This window comes from Zonotrichia leucophrys, chromosome 9 (assembly GCF_028769735.1).
Source record: "Zonotrichia leucophrys gambelii isolate GWCS_2022_RI chromosome 9, RI_Zleu_2.0, whole genome shotgun sequence".
In the NCBI taxonomy this organism is placed as follows: domain Eukaryota; kingdom Metazoa; phylum Chordata; class Aves; order Passeriformes; family Passerellidae; genus Zonotrichia; species Zonotrichia leucophrys.
In genome coordinates this window covers 25436941-25456285 of record NC_088179.1, presented here as the reverse complement: position 1 = coordinate 25456285, position 19345 = coordinate 25436941, and the positions used below count along the sequence as shown (strand labels likewise).

The 19345-nt window shown below is 38.7% G+C and overlaps 1 protein-coding gene across 3 annotated transcripts; it reads right to left on the bottom strand.

The window, feature by feature from the left end:
- Positions 1 to 88: 88 nt before the first annotated feature.
- Positions 89 to 18605, bottom strand: CP (ceruloplasmin). 3 transcript variants are annotated; one of them, XM_064721699.1, is made up of 19 exons: positions 18347 to 18605; positions 16480 to 16724; positions 15354 to 15566; positions 14681 to 14854; positions 13854 to 14108; positions 12498 to 12663; positions 11407 to 11546; positions 10721 to 10852; positions 10391 to 10602; positions 9737 to 9887; positions 7926 to 8138; positions 7380 to 7587; positions 6096 to 6235; positions 5494 to 5622; positions 4843 to 4949; positions 3917 to 4133; positions 3118 to 3257; positions 2553 to 2715; positions 89 to 1491 (listed from the first exon to the last, which is right to left on the bottom strand). In XM_064721699.1, exons 1-19 carry the CDS (start codon positions 18499 to 18501, stop codon positions 1421 to 1423), a joined length of 3231 nt encoding a protein of 1076 aa, XP_064577769.1. In that variant the 5' UTR covers positions 18502 to 18605; the 3' UTR covers positions 89 to 1420. The 3 variants fall into 3 exon arrangements, 2 of the variants coding, with proteins under 2 accessions (XP_064577769.1, XP_064577770.1); XM_064721700.1 differs by lacking the exons at positions 3917 to 4133; positions 4843 to 4949; XR_010441489.1 differs by lacking the exons at positions 89 to 1491; positions 3917 to 4133 and having other exon boundaries at positions 2585 to 2715.
- Positions 18606 to 19345: the final 740 nt, after the last annotated feature.

Genomic DNA, 19345 nt, shown 5'->3' with positions numbered 1-19345 from the left:
TATTGCAGCACAGAGAGTTCCTTGAATTTCTTTTAGGGTTTTTGGTAAGCATCTCAGGTGCTTGTGCATGTGCGTACTGATGTTTGTCTGTGTTGTGAGCAGAAAGCATCTTTCTGCTCCTTCAGAGCTGGAATTCAGTCATAGTAAGCTGTCACAATGTTTGTAACGTCCTTATGAATGTAGTTTGGGGTTTTTGACAATTACCAAAAGTACAACGACTCCCATGATCCCATCTAAACCATCTAGAGGCTAATCAGCTGACAGTGACTATAAAAATGTTTTCACTGAAGTTGCAATGTTATTTAAACCTGTAGAAGTCAGTCAGAAGAGACCATCTATATTTCAGCTAAAATACATTAACAAAAATAAAAAAGACAAATCAAAAGTAATTTAACTTACTCACATAGCATTCCTGCTACAGGTAAAATGAATTAGCTAATTTACTGATAGGTATTATGCTGGTTTCAGTGTAACGGTTAAAAAAGACCTAAGCAATTTAGGCTTGTTAAAGAGAAGCAATTTCATTCTTGCAGGCATAAAGCCTAGATATCTTGCTTTCCTTGCCTGTCCCATACATCTTTCCTTCTCATTTGGCACAAATCTAACATGAGGAGTTGGGTTATTGAAATGCAACCATATCTCTCTTACTGTTTTTATTTTTGAGTAGCATCAGCCATGCTCTAACACTGCTGCTTCCACCTGTCAGGAAACACTTTCTTTTTCCTTCGCCAAGAGCTGCAACAGCAAAATGATTTCACTGCAGGGTTCGTCAGAGCAAAGCTTTTCAGTACCATAGTTACTAAATTTTGGCTTCACTGTCTGCATTTCATCAGGCTTATTTCAGCCTAATTTTGCCTTGGAATTATTTTCAGAACAGAAAACCAAGTCTTTTAAATGCACATTCTTGAAAGTTACTACTGCATAAAATTGTAAAGTAATTAAATAGAAATAATATAACTATTTTGTTAACTGCTCAGTTATACAATACTATATATCTTTTCAGAGTTAACCTATGAATAACGTGATAACCAAATTCCTGTTTTCTAAACATTTACTACAGACATACTAATAAAATGTGACAGTATGATGACTGATAGCCCAAATTGTGCTGTTACTCAGGGTTATTTGCAAACTTTAAAAAAAAGTACATTTCATTAGCTCTTCCGTGTTCCTCATCTGCTAAATAACATGCATTAGCCATCACCTAGAATATGTTTCGCTTGCAAGATACTATTTTCATTTACAGAAACATATATTTATAAGCTGTTACATTCATTTAGCTGTTTTAGTCTGTGGTTCTTTTCTTAGGCACGGTCATTATGCGAAATCTTCCAAACTGTGTAGAGATGAGTGGTCCAGAAGAATATTTTCCAAGAAATTAAGGTAGACTTTGGAGTATCGCTGTGTTAAAATGCTTTCATCATTCCTGAGTGCCTGGCACGCCTTTACGCTTGAACTGATTGAATAATCTTGGGAACAGAGACTGCCTGTCTAGAGGGAGAAAAATAGCTTTATTGTACATTTCATCAAAAGAACAGTCTGTGCATGCGGCCAGCAGAGTCCAGAATGAGCACAGAGGGTTCAAGTATGTTCTGGACATTGTGAGTTAGATTTAAAAACAACTTTAAGATGCAATGAGGGTTACATTTTAATGCAGTCTAGATGGTTAATAATAAAAATAATCTGATGTACTGCTGATCCAAGTTGAAAGTCTGTTTTTACATGTCTTTCTGTATACTCTTAAATGAGCCTTGTTATTGTCTGGACATCAGGCATAACATACTGTGTAACATACTCAGTTTTAGTGTTTATAAAATTGAATTAGGTTCTGTTTCATATTCCAGTGGTTTATCAAATAGATTTAGATTTTCTGTTTAACATTGCATTCTGTATTTTTTAGTATAGCTAAAATGTAAATCACATGGTTGTATATATATACATACATCACATATTTTGAATTATTTCTACTGTTCTCTTTTTCTCAATACCTGTTATGCTCTGTCTTTTGAGTACTGAAAAATGTTGGTTTTAAAATTGAATTAACTTTTTAGAAACAGTAACTTTTCTTCAAAATTCAAGTTTTTTCACTGGCGATATTGCCAGAGCAAGGTAGTAGTGTCTGTAAAGCTACAACATGCCCTTGAGAAAGTAAACACTATTTTAGTTTTTCAGTACTTCAGCTGTATGGGGATGATGAATTCATCTGTATTTATCAGTGTTGCTTGTTTTAACAAAGATTGAGATGAAGTCTGTCACTACTGGCTACAGAAGTACTCTGTCTCATGAAGAATTCTTTTTAAATAAAAAAATCTGTCATGTAGATATCATGGATGGTAAGTTGAAGTAATAGTCAGTTATCATCCAGTCCTTTAACTACTTCATTTTCCTGAGCAGCACTGAAGGAAGTATGACTAGGTTGCCTGCAACATCTTGGCTTCTAGACATGGAATACTGCTGGGTGCCTGAACTGGTTCTCAGTATGCTGGCCTGTCTGTGAGCCCCATTGTGCACCTTGAAACATAACAAACGTTACCAAGCTCGGTGCCTCTTACCTTCCTTTGGGAGTACAGTGTAGGTCGCTTCCATGCCTGCGTGGATGTGGTCGGTAACATGACAATGCAACAGCCAGGTTCCAGGGTTCTCTGGGGTCATTTCCACAGTTTGGGATGTCCCAGGGAACAGATCAAAGACATCAGCCCGGTAAACCCCTGTTTGCTTCAAGACAAAAAGAAGCAACAGTTAAACTGTGTTAAGCACACGTTCTGTGTATCATTTCTGCTGAAACATCACTTTGTACATCCACTTCATGCTCCAAAGTTTAATAAACTAGCAACTGAGTGGAAATGAAGGAAAACTATAGCTTTTGTCTTACCACAGCCATGAAAAATTCACAGCTATCTTATTGAAATAATATCTGAGGTTACCAGTGAGCGAATGCTGCTGGCAGATATTCTCTGGCTCCTGTATGTTGATCAAATACAGGTTTGAGGCATAAAACCCTTACGGTCAAAGTACAAGCCCTGCTTAATATTGCAAGACGACTTTTCACCACAGATAACAGTCCCTGATATTTGACTTACCTCTCATTCTTAACACAGCAAGAAAAAGACCTGATACCTTGTAGTCAAAGCTGTGGCCGTGGAAGTGTACTGTGTGAATGTCTATCTCATTGCCCATTCCCATCAGATACCAGCTGACATCATCTCCAACATGCATGGTCAGGCCATGCAAATTTCCAAACACCTTTCCATTAATGGCTAAAAAGAAGGAAAGTAAGACAGAGAAAACAAATAAGATTTTGTGTATCATGTGTTGTTATCTCTAATATAATACAGATTGAAAGATTTAAAAGCCAATGCCAAATAAAAGTAATGGTTTTGGAGGGTACATGATGAATGGTTGTGTTTATGTTCCCCATTAAACCAGAAAGAAAGACATAATAAAGAAAATGTCTTTGCTGTACATCATTGCTAATGTTGCAGTTTTTAAAGAGCTGTGGGAATTGCAGGTCTTTATTTAAAGATCTGCAGTTCCTGTCAATCTTTGTAAAAGAGTAAGCTTTACAAAGACATGCTTTCAGGATTCACATAGACTTTCCAACATATCCAGAGCAGTTGTTTGCTGACATCAAATCAGAACGTAAAATTTAATTTTTATTCTTTCTCTACTAAAACTTCAACATAATAATATACCAGGGGATATTGTTGTTGTTAAGGGTTTTTTTAACTTGTGAAAAAAAAGTCATTCACTGGCATTAGCAGTGTTTTCAAAAAAAGTTTGAGTAAAGTTTTTCAACCCTTCTGTCCTGGAACTGGAAATTCAAGGGGCTGAGCAAGTTGAATTTATATACATACACTTTCAAATACATAATTTTGTAGAATTTGCAGAGCTATATGAACTAAATTGGGAAACATACCATGCATTTTATTACTTTCAAGGAATCTCTCATCCTCTTTGTCAACAAGGTGTGGGTTGGTAGAATACATTTTAATGTTTTCATCCAAGTACCATGACTCATTTTCATCAAAAACCATAAAGAGAAGAGCAAACTGAACTTTCTTTTTAGTATGGAATGATGGCAGGTAATGTCTGTGACACACAATGAGTGTGCCTATTAATCCACTATAAGTGTCCTGAAATGACAAATGAAAACCCACATAACTGGAAGATATAACTAAACAGAAGTACTTTCCATGACATGCAGGAATCCTTTTACTATCTTCACAGCTATCAGTATCTGGGCAGAAGAGAAGCCAATGTCAAACAAAGTTATTTCTCCACTGTTATATGTTACACAGAAACCAAGTTCAATGAAGACTACCTTATTTTCATCTCTTGTTATAAACATTTCTTCCATATTAATTTACTGGTCTTTTTTCAAACTATTTTTATAATTTTGAGCTTGATTTCCATTCAAAATATACTTCTTGACACTGTATTTATTGAGACAATGGCAAGAATACATTCATTTCCATTAAAAATACTATGTTAAACTAATTCATGTTTGGTAAAAAATGGCAGAGTTGTGTTTCATAGCTGCATTTTAGTTTTCCCCCAGATGACTGATTAGATATTGAGCAAGCTATAAAGTGTTAGCTTTAAGAAGGGAATGTGAGATGATCTATACTAACAGCAGAACAACCAGGAAGCAAACCCATGAATGTCTGTAGCATTGAATTTCTGCCCTGACGTTCTTTCAACTTGCCTTCAAGAAGCATATAAATTCAAAGGTATGGTAATAGGGGAAATACCTTAGCAGAGAAAGCAGAAGAATGTTCAAACTCATCTACATTGACTATATCTATGTTGGAGACACAAACAAAACTGATATCAATAATATACCTTAACAATGTCCACTGTTGAATGGTATGCCCATGCAATACACTGTGAATCTCCTCTCCCAGGACTCGATCTCTCTGGGATTTTCCAGACATACATTGTTGTATCACCTGAATTAAATATCAATTAATTTTTGAAGTTTTCAATGTGCTGACCCAGGTGGTCATCATGAAGCAGATGTTATTTCCATTTACAGCTTACTATATTTGTCTTGAAGTTCCCCTTCCCATTTACTGCACTGGCTAGCTGATGGCCCCTTCTGCAGATCCATGATTCTTCCTGACAATGGTTTTGTGTGTACTGTCCTGTTCACCATACTTAACAGTCAGTTGAATATTTTGTAAAGATCACAGAGGAAATTGACAAGTAATAGCATAAGCTATGCTTTCCCTATGGAGCCAAATCTGTTTGCTTTCATGAAAGGTGCAGCCACATTCTATCAAAAAATTACTGATCAGTCAAGGGCTAGGACACACAGAAATAATTATGAGGGGCATTTGAACTGTAGAAATATTTGTCATAATCAGCATCAAAAATTTAAGTACTTGAGGCAAGATGAACAAAAATGATGTTTATCCTGCTTCTGGAAGCTTGCTAAATCTTACCAGAAGTCTTGATGTTACCTGCTGGAAATAAAAAAGTGTGGTTTGATACCTGGGTTAGTCACAGCAACAACAGAACTGTCTGTTTTCACTCCATGGGCATGGATAGAATAAGGTCTTGATGCTAAGTTTTTAAAAACTATTATAATTTTATCTCCAGTGTTTGACACAAGCAGTGGTCCTGTTGGATTGAAAAGAAAGATTAACTTGGTTTTACAAAACATCAGAACAGACAGAGAGCCAGCTTGTTGTGTTCCAATTCACAACATTGGCTTATAAGTCAGATGAAAACTGTATGAAGAAAATGTTCATTATGACATGCCAACTTGAGATGTTAAATTTAGGCCTCTACATCTCAAGATCTGAGCACTTACTGTGTACCTGAAGTCAGTTTGGATGTTGCTGCCCAGTTTTATGCTGACTTAGAATCTCTGACCAAGCAGCAAACCAAAAGGGTTTTTTTCCCTTGTAGAGCAAGCAATGCTATCTTGCAGGGAAAGCACTGCAGTAAAAGTAGCAGTTCCAAGTAGGTTTTCCATTTAGATTGAGACAATTTTTTGAGGGTAGAACTGCACTCAATGTTATTCAAATAGTATCATTTGATTTGTGTGACTGCATTTTTTGCATTTTTAAAACTGAACATGATGACTTTACCTTGAATTTCCAGGTGCTGCTGCTCCTTTGCTCTGTTTTTGGGAGTACTGAATGTCTGATCAGTGTACTCACGATATACTACCTTTTTGTACTTTGAGCCAATGAATTTGTCATCTTTATTTAAAAATGGATTGCCAGGGCTGCCAAAAGAAGAAAGAAATGCATTCCTTCATGTATTTTAGAACATCTTTTGCAGGTATGTCAATTAACTATCAAGAGTCTGGCTCAAAAGAAGTAGTAATCTCATAAACTGAAAGAGTAATCTCATAAACTGCAAGTATCTTCAACATGAAAACATTCTTGTTAAGCTGGGAGGTTCCCCTTTAGAAGGTTAAAAGCCCCACTATAAATAGATCAAGTCTATGGTACTTGAAAAAATGCTGAGTGCTTGGCCTGGCAAATGCCACAAATTGCATGAAGACACACAGCAACTTGCACACTGAAAAACCAGAGCCTTTGGCAACTTCAGGGTACGTCTAAAATGAAGCCTAAAACTTGTAAAGCTGAACTGCATGGGGAGTGGACACAATACGGGGGGGAAAGGTCTGGTAACAGCATAGTCCATATTACTTGTGCTTAGAATTATGTCAGAGTCCACTGGTATACAGGGCAAAATACATACTATCAAACTGAGGAAAAAAGAAGAGAATACAATTAAGTTAATAACAAAATACAGTTATAATCTGCTACTCAAATTATTCAGGTAGAACACAGAAATTCATCATTCTTGTTTAGCCTTTTCTGCTAATTGATATGAATTAGTTTATCCAATCAGTTCTCTCTCACTGAGATTCAAATACTGGAAATAAAGCACCAAGACAACAAGCTTCATGATCAGTGAATACATTCATGAATGTATCTTGTGTAAGCTCATGAAATTGAGAGGGGTCAAAGAACCTTACTCAGACTACAAATAAACATGAGACAAAGACCTTGTTTATCAGGACATAGTCATCGTAGATAAAATGACAGTGAACAATTTAAGCTTTCCACGTCAAGGACTACCAACATCAGTAAATAACAAATGCACGTGCATTATCCAGGATCCATTAAAATCTACACCTGTCCCACAGAAGATCTGTGTGATTTCTCAAGCATTATGCTGTCTGGCTCAGTTACATGGCAGCACTGCTGGGGAAGGAGAAATTCGCGTGAACCCAAAATATGTTTGTGAAAAGAAAGTGTGTCTAGAAATGTTTGGAAGAGGAAAAGTTTCAGAGGAGAAGTGAGTTGCTCCTTTGTGCTTTTTTTTGCATTTTTTTCCCTGTGAATATTCTGAAGTACCTTTCCTCATGGTATTGATGCCGCTCGAATTCCCATGTCCTGTTAGGAGAATAGTCCCATTCAACTTCCACTGCAGCAATGTAGTAAATCTTTTCATGCAAATACATAGATAAATCTACATTCCACCGGTGGCATTTTTTCACTTTGTAGTTCTGCTTCATGCCCCCAGTGTAGTGGTCTGTTGTCAGGCAGGACACCTCAAAAACTCCTAGGGGTCATATAAGAAACAAAGACTTGAGGAGGCCGAGACACAGATTATTGCTCATATAAGCAATATCTTAATATAATTATCTCATATAAGCAATGTCCAAAATCTTTGTGCAGCATGGCTACTTGTCGTAATAAAATTCAGCATACAGAGGAGCTAGGAAAATCAAGGACTTAGCACTAAGAACATATGTCCTTACAGTTTGCTGCCCTTCAAACTGTGCATAGTTTTAGCACCAGGATCAATATACCACCTACTTAAAGCTTGTCTCTATGCACAAAGCATTCATAGGTAACAGTTTCTGCATTAGTAACAGGATTTTTAAATAAGACATTTACCTTCAGAATCAGGCTTCATAATAGCTGTAAGAACTGTATGTGGAAACAGATTTGCTGTATCCCTTCTTGTTCCTTTAGTTACAAATGTGTTTTCTGAGAAGTATATCCCATGGACATCAACTTCTGAACCCAAGCCCATCAAATGCCAGGAAACAACACTTCCTTTACACATCTCAAGGCCAGGCTGATTTCCATACATATAACCATTAATGGCTATAGAAGATTTGAGAAAGCAAAAGCCACCTTGATTAATATACTACTTAATTCTGCAATAGAGATTAACTAATAAACATTTCAGTTGTCATGTCATGCCTTAGACTGCCAGAAATATTAATGATAAAAGACTTTTATCACATCAACAAAACTAAAGAATCAATTCAAGCAAAACACTTTTAAACCCCAGTGTTTAATTTTCAACAGTTTCCCTTTTCAATGTCCACAGCACATATCACTAACTTGGACAACTGGAAATTCCCCTGCTTTCTACTTGTCATGTATACAGGATGCATAAAAGATCCTGTTTGATACCCTGCAACACCCTGTAGGTGTAGAGTGGAGGCAATCAGAGGGTTTTTTTCATTTGAGTTACTAACCCTTTCTAGATAGCCCTTTGCAAAACTTTCAAATCCTGGGCTTCTCAGGTACTACTGAATGCTCAGCACCAAGAGTCTGTAAACAGGAATGGCCTGAGGGGAATTTCTTTCAAAATGCATAAAACAAATATGTTTAAAGATTAGGTCTTACTAGCAGGGTTAGGGCCTGAGAGTAAAAACGTCTCTTTCCCATGAAACTTGAAAAACATTTCTGCAGTACTAAAACACAATCAGTGTGAAACTCAGTTCTGCCATATTAAAGAAGCAAAGAGCCATCCTGAGGCAAAGTCTAGCTGGCAGATGGAGGGAAGGGATCCCTGCCCTCTGCCCAGCACTGCTGAGGCCACACCTGCAGGGCTGTGCTGAGTTCTGGGCTCCCTCATTTGTAAGACATGAACACACTGCACAGAGGGCAACAAAGGATGATGAAAGGACAAGAAACCATCTCTTCCTACAGGGAAAGGCTGAGGGAGCTGTGATGGCTCTTCAGCCTGAAGAAGGGGCAGCTTGGGGCATCTCACCCACCTTCAGTACAAACACCTTCAAGGAGAGTGCCAAGAGGATGGAGCCAGGCTCTTCCCAGTGGTACCCAGCGATAGGGACAGAAGCCCTGCTGACACTAACAGACACCAAATGACACACAGGAGATTCCCTCCAAAGATCAGGAAACACTGTGAGGTTGACCAAGCACTGGCAGAGGCTGCCCAGAGAGATGGTGGAGTCCCCATCCTTGAAGGTATTCAAAAGTCATCAGGACATGGTCTTGGGCAAGTGGCTCTGGGTGGCCCTACTTGAGCAGGATGTTGGACCAGGTGATCTCCAGAGGTCCCATCCAGCCTCAATTTCACTGTAACTCTGTGGAAAACCTCCTTTCAACTACACCATCTGCAAAGCAGAGGTCAGTCTTGTCTTGCTGACTGGTTGCGCTCATAGTGTTGCATACAGGCTGAAGACCCAATTCCTCTTTCTATCTGCTCAAAGTGGTACATAACCATGCTAAATCCCCAACTGTCATGCAACACCTTGAACAGCTGGCATTGTACTTTAAACTACCACATTTTGTTGAAACTGAATTGCACTGAAATATTTGGGGTTTTCCCCACTGGAAAGGAATGAAAGGTGTCTGCACTACACAGCTTTCCTGCCTCAAACATGAAACCATTAAAGTAAAAACCTTACTGCAGAAATTAATATTTCACTAACTTATAATTTTCTTACAGTGCATTTTGTTAGACTCTTGGAAGTCTTCATCATCTTTGTCAATTTTATCAGGACTTAGTGTAAACATCAAAATATTTTCATCCAAATACCAGCTCAGATTCTCATCAAATACTGTGGCAAGTAGAAAAAGCTCCATGTTCACATTTTTCTGTTGAGAAGAAATAGTGGAAGGGAAAGTAGAAATGAATTAACAGAAAATGTCAGGGGGCAAACTCCTATGTTGTAATAATTTATGAGTACAAGTCACAAAATAGAGTAAATGCATTCATTGATACTGCATTCTGATAATCTCAAAGCTCTGTAATTGCTGTAGCTGGTAACTAAGTACCTACTGCTAATGTTCTTTCTATCAGCAACGACCACCTCTGGAACTGAGTTTGTATTTGATCTTTAAAATCTCTACATTTTCCTAGAGATTCTCATCCTGTCTGAGACTTGAATGCCAGTAGCTACTCATGACAGTGGTGTTTTCACATAGCAGTGACTGTCTATCTGGAGCCATATTGAAAACCAACCCTACTTTCTTCATGTTGTTTATTCCCCTTAGGACATTGGTGAAACTAATGTGGAGAGGAGGTGGTGCAGTCTGAGAAGAGAAAGCAGATTCGCCTGTGGCAATGCAAATGTTTCCATTGTTCTTCTTTGACTGACCTGTTTCCCAGAAGAAAGCAGAGCTCCTTTCCTGCACACTAGGAGAGGCCCCACAAGGCCAGAACTGGTGTCTCTGACTGCATCCACAGCTGAGTAATAAAGCCAGGTTAAGCAGTCTGGGTCTTGGTCTGTGGGACCCACATCGTCTGGCACATCCCATTCATATGTAAATGTGGTGCCGGGACTCACGTGAGAGGCTGGCGATTCAGTACCTATTACAGAAATCAGCATTGGGAATTATGCCGAGTGCACATTCTTTCATTTCTCACCTGCAGCTCGTGGGCAGGTGCTCAGCGGGTGCTCGGGCGCTGCAGCCCGCGGGCGCCTCACCGCTGCCGAAGCGCGCCCCGGCCCCGCTCCTGCGGGTGCGCACGCCGTGCGGCTGGATGCTGAACGGGCGGCTGGCCTTGTTCCGGAAGGTCACCCTGATGCGCTCGCCCACTTCAGCCCTGATCACAGGTCCTGGAAAAGTGTACACGGTCTAATTATGGCATATTTCTATCAAATGGTCACCCTGAATTTATGGCATGCAGTGGCTGGCTCCTTTTTCCCTTGCACGAGGAATGCCCCTGGGCCTCTGTGGCCACAAGCCAGGTCCCTGGCACGTGGCCTGAATCACACAACTGCCCAGCAGCAACCAATTCCAGTTCACTTGGAGGTCCAGTGGCTTTCAGGACAGTTCCATCCCTTTGGAAAGCGATTTACAGACATTAGCACCAACCCATGCCAGGAGCAGCAAGGTTATCGATAGAATTAGAACTGCCTAGCCTGGCCCTGTAATTAAGAGCCTGACCTTTGGAGACCATGGCATGCTCCTGCAGGGAAGCTGGGTACCGTGGCAGTGCTGTGTCAAGAGCTTCTTTACACCTTGGGGGAAACCACAGGCACTAGTGGCTGACGGAGGCAGGGAGAGCTAAGGGCTTCTCCTTGGAGGTTGGAGCACTGCTTACTAACCAGTGGAAGTGACTGTTTATTCTCATAAATATTTGATACAAAAAAATTTTAGACTTTCTTACCTAGGAGTCCAAGGTGTGCTTCCTCTGCAAGCCTTTTTTTATGTTCAGTGAAAGAGCCATCTGTATATTCTTTGTAAATTGCTTTTTTGTAGGAGCCACCAATTCTTGTCTCACTTTGTTCAAAAAAGATGTGAGATTCACTGTGTAAAAGAAATTACAAAAGATGCAAACGCTTCAAGTCAAAATGCTCAGTTGTAAAAAAGCAGTCAGACCTCAATTCTGTTTTCAGAGCTATGGCATGCTGAGTTTGTCTTTTGGGTTTCTTTTCAGTGGTAAGGTCACACACTTATATGCAGTGACTTAGAAGATGTGCAGGAATCCATTATCCTTCACTAACTTCTCATTAAGAAAAAGCCGCTGTGCTGAGCTGCCCTTACAAAGCCAGTCTGCTTAGAGACTCATTAACAATGATTTCTAGTCAACATTTCATAATCTTGAATTTACTCTTCTTTTAATTAGAAGTTACAAAAATTAAACAGGAGAAGATAAAAGTACCAAGAATATGTAACCTCTATATAAAAAGTGAAAAGATTCAGTCGACGCTTCTACTCTTTCAGCAAGGACCTTTCAGTGCTTTCCAAGAACTTTTCAAACATTGAACTGTGCCGCATTGCTTGTGGAAGAGCAAGCAGATGAAAAACTTGAGGAATCAATGTATTCAGTGTCTCCAGGTCATGAATACGTAAACACAGTGTAACGGGCAAAGCTATCTCTTGCAATTTGTTTTCTACATGAGATGCTGTTAACATGAGCTTCATCATCAAAGGCAATGGTCATGATCTTCTGCTTTGTTCCCTAACTCAGGATAATCAACCATCTTGAATAATAAGGAGTCATAGCCTATATATGACATAATAATTCACCTTAATCACAGTGAAACAACTAACATAGCAGCAAAATTTAAGGTAAGATTACAGGGAAAACAAATGACCTAATTTGGGGAGATATTTATTCTAGCACTAATACTTGAACACAGATGAGGACAATGAGCAATTATGCTTAAAAGTCAGTTCTGCCATATGCTTACCTTATTTAGCATGCTTAAATAAATTCTTCTTGGAAAATAAAACTCTTTAATTAGAGGCATTTACCTGTCAACAATTAATTCTTGTCCTGTAAAATGGTTCACTGCAGATGGGCCATAATTCCAGATGATCTCTTCAGCAGCAAGGAAGTACTGTCTTATCTTTGTACTCTCACTGTGACCTGGTACGGATTTCTTACAATCTTCTACTTTGAAAAGGGCCTGCATACCACCTGGGAAAAAAAGAGGTAGAGAAACCTGGGCAGAAGGAACTGCATTTTGTTTTCTCTTTCCCTGCGTCCAACAGCTCTTCTGTTCCCTGGACAATTCCCCCACCACTGATGGATGTGTAAATCACAAAATGGAAGGTAAATGCTACAAAAGAAGGTGTGCCAGCTGAGCTAGGATATAGAAACACAGCTGTGGTATCCAGGCGTGGTAAAGGGCATTCTGCTTGTAAAGCTGCCACTGGCATAGCAAAGAGGATTAGGGTAGAGTGGACACGGTGCTGTCCATGAACCATCCAGCCAAGGTCAGATGTTACCAGACGGACCATCCTCTATCTAAATATAAACAACTTACTTGTGGAACTCTCAAGTCTGCATCCTAAGGGAAGCAGTTAGCAAATCTGATTGCTGGAGACATAAATATTATAGTGAAGAGAGCCCTTTTACAGCTACAAATCAGGCCAATTTTTAGGGTTTAAGTCTGGGCCAGAATGCCTCAGCCATATCAGGATACTGCTTGATCTGATAAAGCTTGGAACCTCTGTGTCTTTGAATCTGCAGGTTACACACTTTTTATTTTGGAGTTTTCAAATCTTGGAGAATGATTTTCAGTTCTGTGTTCTTTCCCACTTCTGTGATAAATCACTTTGCTCACAGGAATATAGATCATTCAAAAGCCTGGAATTAGCTTCTAAGTATTTAATATGGCTATTAAAACTGAAAACACAGGATAATGCAGAGAAGCAAAAAGAACATATCTGTTTATTCATGAATGCACTTTCCAGAACATGTCTTTGTCAGCAGGCAAGTTAGCCTGCCTGTTCTGTGCCCCTTTTCAAAGACGGAATGAGCCCCAATTTTTCTGTTGGCAAACAGAAAATTGTGGTTTGTTATCTCCAGCAGGGGGCAAACATCATGCTGGTTTTTTGCCAAACGGCGAAGCTTGCAAAAATGCAGTTGGGCTAAGTGCTGCCAGCTGATGATGATGATGTCCATTAGGGAAAAGAATCCCTTGATTCCCATGGATACAGGCTCAAACCCATCTAATGCACGTGTAGGCATTTCCATTACTCTGAGAGTTTTTTTTTACCTAGAGGAGAATATTGCCTGGCATATCACCAGGTCAAGAGCCCTGCAAAAGTGACTCAGTAAACTCTTAAGGTAAAAAATTCTGATCACTGAAACTTGTACTGTACCTTCGATGTGGTCATTCACTTGGCAGCTGAGCAGCCATTCCCCAGGGCTCCTCGGGACCATGACAGCATCAATGAATGTGGCTGGGAAGAGGCTGATGGTGTCAACTCGATGATGCCTTTCTATTAAAGTCTGTCCATGAAAGTAGGCTGAATGGATATCAGCTTCATTACCCATGCCAAAAAGATGCCATTTTATCTTATCTTCCACACACATTGTGAGGTTTGGGAGGTATCCATACATGTATCCATTGATTGCTAAAATAAATGTTATTTATTACAGTTAATTTCACAGACCTTAGGATGTTTTCTTCAAATGCAGGTATCATACAACCATTGCTCTATTCTTCAAAATAGAAAGAGCTTCAAAAGCAAGCTCCACACTTTTGAAAATCACTGCCAGTACCAGACACATGCTTCCTCTACATAGCTATGATTCTGGAATATGTGCCAGAGCCAGAGGTATCTTATTTGTTTACACTAACAGTAAGAACTGCTTTTCTAAACTATGAAATTATAGTAGAGAGCTCAGGACTAAGAAACAGAACAAAGTAACACAACTCTGTTTACACTGCCTGGGAAAATTACACTGGCAAAGATCTTCATGGCCCTAAGAATTTTCTATCACAACTCCAAAGATTTGATTGTACAATACTTGCCATCACTTTTAAAATTTAAAATTTTTATTTAAAAGAATCTGTCTTAATCCTCTAAGAAATATTTCTGATTTAAAAAAAAAAAAAAATTCTACAATTCATCTTTAAAAGGGACAAGAAAAATATTACTTCATGAGATCAGTGACAAGCAACATTGATATAAAGTTCTCTCACAGTGCATTTTATTGCTTTCCTGGAAGTCCTCGTCATCTTTGTCCACTTTGGAAGGCTCAAAACAGTATGTTCTGATATTGTCCTCTAGGTACCAACTGAGATTTTCATCCACCACAGAAAACATAAGGATAAATTCAGCATCAAAGTGTTGATCAGTGTCCCTATTCATTGTATCTGAAAAACAAAAGGTTATATTCAAAATCTTGGAAACTAACATTAATATTTTTGTCAGTTTTAACTCTAGTCTCAGTAGGGCTGGACCCTGTTTACTTCATGTTTTGACACTTTCCTTGCGCATGACTGTATACATAACCTTATATGCACACTTAAGAAAATATCCCTTTTGATAGATTCTATAAAATTACTGAGAATAAATATTGCATGTTAATCTCTTTCTTATATTAGTATTTACAATTCCTTGCACATTGCTAGCATAGCACATCTCATATGGGTTTGTGAACAAAGCATTCTGCAAATTATATTCACTCTCATACACAAAATCAGACTACTTCCTACACTATTGAAGGCAGCTGATTGCGAAGACCAAAATCAGTTATTTCAAAATAAATTGTAATCTTCTCCTCTTCCAGGAAATTATTTCACTGATATTTATTAATAATAATTACCAATCACCTTGCATGTGTATTTATTTACTCATTTATTTATGGTTTACCTTTCCTGCAAATTATTAAAGGCCCAACAAGCCCTGAGGCAACATCTCTGGGAGCATCTATGTGGGAGTGGTAAGCCCTGGTTATGCAGTCTGCATCTGCTTCAGCTGGACCTTGATCTTCTGTCACATCCCACGTGTAAGTGTACTGGCCGCCAGGCTCGACAGCATCATCTCGCTTCTGTAAATCTTTGGTGGTGTCGGGATAAAAGGCACCTGAAGAATTCCACACAGTCACCATTAGCACAACACACAACGGGGTGTTAGGATAGCACCTGCCATGTGAAAGTTGATTACATGCTGCAGTAAAATGGACTGAACATCTGAACACAGGTTAAAACCCCACAACTCTTAAATCAGATAAGTAGATGTTTTCTTTTTCGTTAGGAATCTTTTCATTGGCTTTTGAAGTTCATAGGAGTACTTCAATTAATGGCCCATTAAAGTTAGTCCTTAATTTATTTGGAGGGGACTACGTGCTTCCTGTAAAAAAGAGAATAATTCAAATATTTGTAAAACATTTGTTAAATATTAATCTTGGAAACTGTTCTAAAACATTGCATATGCCCTGAAGGAATATAGGTGTTGCTGGAGTGATAGCAATAGAAATAATTCTGAAAAGTGTACGTACTGCTACATAATACACTGTTTTGATCTGACAGAGTGCGTCACATGCTAGTTATAGTGAAAACAAATTACTAAGCAGTATCTGTTTACCCATTTTAAGAAATTCTTGTGTATCTTATATACTATATACATAAATTTAGTGTTAAAAATTTGGAGCAGTACATTATTATTGTTAACGTCTTCCTCACAACATCAAATTTTTATATATCCTCCATACCTCAATCTCTTATATACCTTTATACCTTTATTTTAGTTGAAACACAAATATTCTTATTTCAGGTAAAATGTTGATCTAAAATTGCCTCCTTCACAAATTCCACTTTTGGCTTTGTATTTTACTCTTGAAAATTTCTCAAACTTGGCTCCTATTTTAATTTGATTGTGTCCTAATTTAAAACTCTTTTTACTTGACCAGTCTTCTCTCTGATGGAGGAATACCCCTTACATTCAAAGGGACGATTAACTTTTGATAAATTCTGGTCCAGAATGGAATCAAGCTTACCTTCATTTTCTTTTGTGTATCTTACACCATGGGGATGCAGTGTGTAGTTTCTGGAAGCAAAGTTTTTCAAGTGAATAGTAATGGAATCTCCAACTTCTCCCTTAATTATAGGACCTAAAAAACCCAGCCAGGAAGGTTTTTCAACTATCACATCATATAAATGATTAGTATACTGAATGTAGATAGCCTTCTTGTAAGTGTTTCCTATCCTGTGTGGTCCTCTTTTCAGAAAGACTTCAGCCTGCCTGTAAAGAAAATACATAAATGCATCTGTCATGTGGTTTTTAATTAATAGTCTCAAATAAAGACCAGGTAACTGCAGCACTGTGCACAACACAACACACTACATGCAAGTCTTGTGGTGAAATAAGTTAATACTGCCCAAAAATGCAAAGCATTTTCTACAAGGTGGAGTATTGTTTGAGCATATGGGGAAGGAATTGTAGGTGCCTTGGCAAGTGCAGGTCAGAAGTGCAATTAAAATGCCAGACCAGAGCTCCACTTGGAGAGAAAAGGCTCAGGTACTATAATTCTGAGTACATGAGGCTCTTGAGCTGCAACCCAAAGCGAACATGTATGGTACGGCTCTTCTTGGACCATTTAAATAGCTGCCATTTAGTTGTGGAGTATTCCTCCTGCACTGTTTTTCCCTGCCCCTATAAACATCAATCTCTACACAAGCACACCTTCAAAAAGCGTCCAGGTGGAGAAGGGGAATCAGAGAAGCTGAAACTGGAAAGTACAATACAAAGGACTGGCTCCATCGCAGGCATACAACCACCGAGAACCTGACATTACTGTAGCACGCAGCATGCCGGCACAGACCAGGGGAAAGCAGTGAAAGTGCAGTGAACAGCAGCGGCTTGCTGTATTGCAACACAGCTCTGCGATGCTCAGACAGGATGCCCTGCTTCCACCCCCAGTCAGAATTACCAGCCTGCCGAATCCCTGGCAGTGTCTTACAGCTCACAAAGTTTGTGAGTGGAAAAAATGAAAAGCTAACTGCTTCATCTCACCTGATTGAGTAGCAGGTTATGGCTGAGGCTCTCACTAAAGGAAACAAACCACAGGAAATCTTTCAGTCCCTCATCCACAGATTAAATGAGAACTGCATTTTTGAGATTTCTGACTTTCTAATTTCTGATTTCTCTCATCATTGTTTTTGCTTTGATACAGTCCTATATAATTTTTAAGGCACTGAAAAAAGAGAAGAAACGAACAGTTTTCCTCTCTGAAATATTTTTCTGATGCCTTTTATATCTGGATTTTCTTCATTGATTATTCAGACCTCAGAATGCTTCCCCCCTCGTCACCCTACAAATCTTCAGCCTACTCACTGCTCTCACTCTACACAGGACCCTCTTTGCCTTGTAATGAGCAACCCAGCTCCTCCACTGCGGGTGAAAGTACCCAGCTGTGCTTCTGCACCAGAGAAAACCACCCCTGCCGACAAAGAATAACTAAAAAGAAAACCTGTGCTCAGTAGGAAAGTTTTAAATTTATAATTTGTTTTTAAATTTGTCAGTTCTGCATTTAAAAACAAAAACCATCTCTTCAGCACTAGCACCTTAGACATTCAAAATTAAACACCATTAGACATTCAGGGTCTTATTCTAGTCTCTACTGAGTAAATATTTCATTACAACAAGTTCGCACTCTACTGCATATTCCAAGGCTTTGAATTAGCACAACATTGGAATGCAATTCTCAAGCAAGCCAGGAAAAAAAATCAAAATTCCCATATATGTTTGACAGAAAATCCACTGACACCAAGACTCATTTCACTGCCTTCACCAAGTTTTCAGTACAGCCCTGGTGACTAAGCCAGATGAAGTTGTAAAATAGAACTCAACACTGCTTTACTTACTCTTCTTCTGCAAAAAGCTGCCCAGAGATGGCGTTGGCATTGCCCGGTGCATAGTTCCAGACAGTCTCTCTAATGCCAATGTAGTACTCCCGGTTCACTGCCCCAGCGTGGCCACAGCAAGAAACCAGCAAGCAGATTAGGAGAAATAGCTTCATTTTGCATCCATGGACCTTGAGGAAAACATGAAATAAAAACACAGGATGGACACAGGCAATTTCCTTTTATATGCTCCTATCTCTCCTACTCCCCATATCCTTAACTCCCCCTCCCTGCTCCTGTTTGCTTTTGTGGAAACAATAAAAACAATTGCACAATGTCTCTGTGTGTCAAGAGCAAACAAAAGATTCTGGTAACTTCATCAGTTCAGAAACGCAAAGAAATTTTTCTATTTCTGCCAACCGACAATCACACAAAATAGCATTCAGATTGTTGTAGAGTGCAAATCTTGCCACTGAATTGAAAGCAGATTTAAAAGGATTTACAGACTTGGGAATTCTTTAAAAATGTCATCTGTGCTCTGAGCACTGACACAATTATACTCATTCTAAACTAAAATTACAAGTTTCCATTGTATGGCAACTTAAAATTATCTGTAATAAGCAGGATATCCTTTGCAGCTATTTTAATACTGGGCAGAAAAATTATGATTATTTTGGATAGAAGACTAATATTCAGAATATAATTAAAATATAGCAGTTTTACCTTAATGACATAAAAATCTAAGTCTCGTTCACCAGGACTATGGTATAAGATAATTCATAAATTTTAATCACTATTCCTATCAGTCACTGTCAGAATATTTAATTTCTTCATATTTCTACACATCTGGATTAAATTAAGGATTCTACTTCTCTCTAAATGACAAAGCCGAAGCTGAGATTTTGAAATCTGCCCAAATCTGTGATGAAATTCTGGAGTTTCACAGGTTGATGTCACCTGTCACAGCCTATTGGGGTTGCAAATACCCCTATTGTAAATTAGGTGAGATAAAAATGAGAA